General features: G+C 17.6%; 1 protein-coding gene across 1 annotated transcript; it reads right to left on the bottom strand.

The window, feature by feature from the left end:
- Positions 1-307: 307 nt before the first annotated feature.
- Positions 308-2248, bottom strand: PGAL8A_00187300 (fam-f protein; the record flags this gene model as incomplete). The annotated part of the gene is made up of 3 exons (XM_028670556.1): positions 308-1994; positions 2075-2133; positions 2207-2248. The coding sequence occupies 3 exons, from the start codon at positions 2246-2248 to the stop codon at positions 308-310; spliced, it is 1788 nt and encodes a 595-aa protein (XP_028527296.1).
- Positions 2249-3640: the final 1392 nt, after the last annotated feature.

The raw sequence follows: 3640 nt of genomic DNA, 5'->3' as shown, positions 1-3640 counted from the left end.
GAATAATAAACTATTTATTTAACATATAATTGATTAAGTAATTTTAAATTTAATGTAAAGTAAATCATTTGTTATATGTTATATAATTAAATTAGGATCATGTGTTATATACAATATTTATTTTTATAATAAATAAAATAATATAAGTGACCCTACCTCATACACATTAACATGACAGTTTAGTGTACTTCACATTTAATTAAATATCACATTGAAAAATCAAAAACAGAATGAAAATAAAAATTAATGTTTTAAAAGTAATTATAATAATGTACATATTTTTTTTTATTTGTAAATACTATTTTTTTCAACTAAAATCACTAAGTAAAATATATTTATATTTTTTTTCATAACTACTATCAAAGTTCATAATATCATACAGAAAATATAATATAACATTTTTGTTCAATATTTCTTTTTTTTTAGAACTGAAATAATGTTTTTTTGATTTATTCAACTCATTATTTAACGAGTATATTAAGAATCTAAATATAATAAACTTATATATTCCTTCATCCAAGTCCCGTAGTACTGAAGATAAATGACTACAGCAACGCTTAATATTATTAAGAAAACTATTTCTTTCATAAATTTCAGCATATTTTAATATTAAATTTTCGGATTTATTTTTTGGAATAAATAAAACCTTTTCACTTATTCTTCTTTGGGTACCTATAAATTTTTTTTTATCTAACCTTCCATTTTTCGATTCATTTTTAAGTAATTGTATAAAATCTGCATATTCATTAATTTGTTTCTTACATAATAATGAGAATACAATAACTTCAAATATCTCTAGGGTTCGTTTTACATCAATCGATCCATAAAGCTTGCTTACTAATGATCTAATACCAGTACTATTCACATCGAAACCAAAAATATCATTTATATAGATTTTAAATTCAATTAAGGATTCTTTTATCTCTTCTTTTTCTTGTAAAAATAAATAATATATTTCATTTAAAATCTTATGTTGAAATAACTTCTTATTATATTTTTCTTTAATTTTATCTAGTTTAAACTTATTTTTCGAAAGATTTATTTCAAATATGTATGCAATAAATGATATTATACATTTTATGTCTCCATATAATATCTTATTTAATACCATAAATAATTTATGTGTTTTTTCTTCTATTGTGCGATCTAATTCTCTAATTTTATTATTAATTAGGTTATTAAATTCATTAACATATTCTTTTGTAGATATAATTGTAGTATATCTTTTATAATTAAATAAAAATATGGAATTAGTAAATTCATTAAAAATATTTTCCATTTCATATCTATAGTAATCAATAATATCAGACTTATCTTCATAAATATAATTAAGAGGAAACTTATTTTTACGTAATTTAATATAATGAAAAGTATAAATTGTGTAACTAAAAATACCATTACTAAGTTTAGAAAAAAATATGTCATTCTTTTCATTTAATTTGCTAAAATAGTCAAAGGAATTTTCTAACCTTAAAGGAATCTCTCCACTAAATTTTATCTGTTCTAAGTATTCATGTGCATCTTGCTCATTAATTAATAGATCCATGTCATCTCCATTGTGGCTTAGGGTGATTTCTACATCACTAAATCTTAGCAATTCAGATTTATCAGAAGAGTTGAGTCCCTGAAATATAATATTAATATGATCTTCTGCATCATCAAGCGAGCTTTCTAAAATATTTAACACTTCGCAACTGGTAGCTTCCAATGTGTTATATATAGATCTAATAAGATTTTTATCTTTTTCTAAGTACTTGTAATAATTTTTTATAAATAATGTATCTATTAATTTTACAAATAAATTTCTTGAATCTCCAAAATAGCCTTCATCCAATGTGTTTTCATGTTTTGCTTCTTTTGTGTTATATAATAATTGTATATCTTTCATTGAAAGACCTGAAGAATTTATAATATCCTCATCTTTAATATCATATAATTCTGCTAAATTTCTTGTTAATTGTATTTCTATATGCCTTATAAATTTGAGTTTATATCTGATAAAATATAAAAAAGAATTATTAATTTTATTATAAATATGTAATATTTTTTTTTTAAAAAAAATAAAATTAAATACTTCTTTGTGTTATAATATGGATCAATGCAACAAAAGTAAATATATACTACTATTATGATCTATAAAAAATTAAAAAAAAAAAAAAAAAAATAATAAAATGCTTTTTATTTTATTTAATCTAAATAATATTACCAAAAAATAAAAATGATATAGTAAAAATAAATGAATTTTCATTTGAAATTTTCTTAATTATTTATATTTTTAGAGGATATTTAAAAATAAAAAATTATCTATAATGAAATTTTATTTCGGATTCCTAATTGTACACTAAAAAAAACATTTTTATTTAAATTTACTATAAAAAATTGGATTAATCCGTTCATTATATAAAATAAAACATTTTCTTATTTAAATTAAAGTGGTAAGATATTTTATAATTTTCTTAATATTTTTTAGTTTCCATTTAATTAATACACATATATTATAACTTAAAAGCATGATACTCATTTAATTATAATTTCATACAATTAAAAAATACATAAGTTTCTTTTTATATCTAAAGGTTAAATATAATACATATGTATATATTTTTATTCTGGTTAACTACATTTAATAAGTATTAAGTAATAGTTATTAAAACTTTTAAATTTATGATTTTTTAATTTTTTTTTTTTCCCATTCAATGCTTATATAGTTTTCACAAGAATAAAAATTTAAATTTTAAATCTTTAAAAAATATATTCTCATAAAAAAAAAAAGAAAATTTAATTTTAGCATGTTTTAAATGTCAATTAATATACTTTTTACTTATTCTAAATCTATACATGTTAAAATTCTAATTTGTTTTAATTTTAATTTTTTTTTTTTTTGAAGAGCATAGTTAAGTGATATATAAATTAAATTAATTGTATGAAAAGGAACAGTAAAAATGCCATAAATGTAAACTTTTTTTACTATTTTAATGAGTTTTATTTAGAAAATTTTCAACTTTTTCATAATAAAATTTAATATTTTTATGAACAAAATAAATTAAAATACGTATATTATTTTAAAGAAAAAATATTTAAATAAATAATTTTAATATATCCTTAATAATATCAGCATTGAATTATATTTTCTTTTAGAATGTATGAAAAAAATTGCTTTTAAAAAGTTTACATAAGATTATAGGTTATGTAAAATAGATATGAAAATTAAAATAAATATATAAATTCATTCTAATTATATTTTATTAAATGTAACATGCTTTCATATGGGGTTTGAATTTAATTTTAATAAGAAAAAATGTGATTATATAGCTTTTTTAATTTAATCTTTTTATTAACATCAATATTTAATTTTTATTTTATCGCAATATTTTGTTTTCAAATAATCTATATAATAATTTATATTCATTTATAAATATATACATTTGATATTTCATATTATTTTAGCCTTATTTATTGTATTTTAATTTTATGTTAAATGTGTTTAAAAAAAAAAATTTTATTTTTCTTATTAATTTTAATGTTTCAATCATATAATAAATTATTTATTAATTAGTTATTTTAATATTTTTTATAATAAATAATCAGATTCACACAAAACGACGAAACAAATATATGCTTACTTAATTTACTAAATATT

The sequence above is a fragment of the Plasmodium gallinaceum genome (genome assembly GCF_900005855.1).
Source record: "Plasmodium gallinaceum strain 8A genome assembly, contig: PGAL8A_v1_70, whole genome shotgun sequence".
In the NCBI taxonomy this organism is placed as follows: Eukaryota; Apicomplexa; class Aconoidasida; order Haemosporida; family Plasmodiidae; genus Plasmodium; species Plasmodium gallinaceum.
The sequence above is the reverse complement of the archived record's forward strand: the minus strand, read 5'-3'. Positions and strand labels throughout refer to the sequence as shown.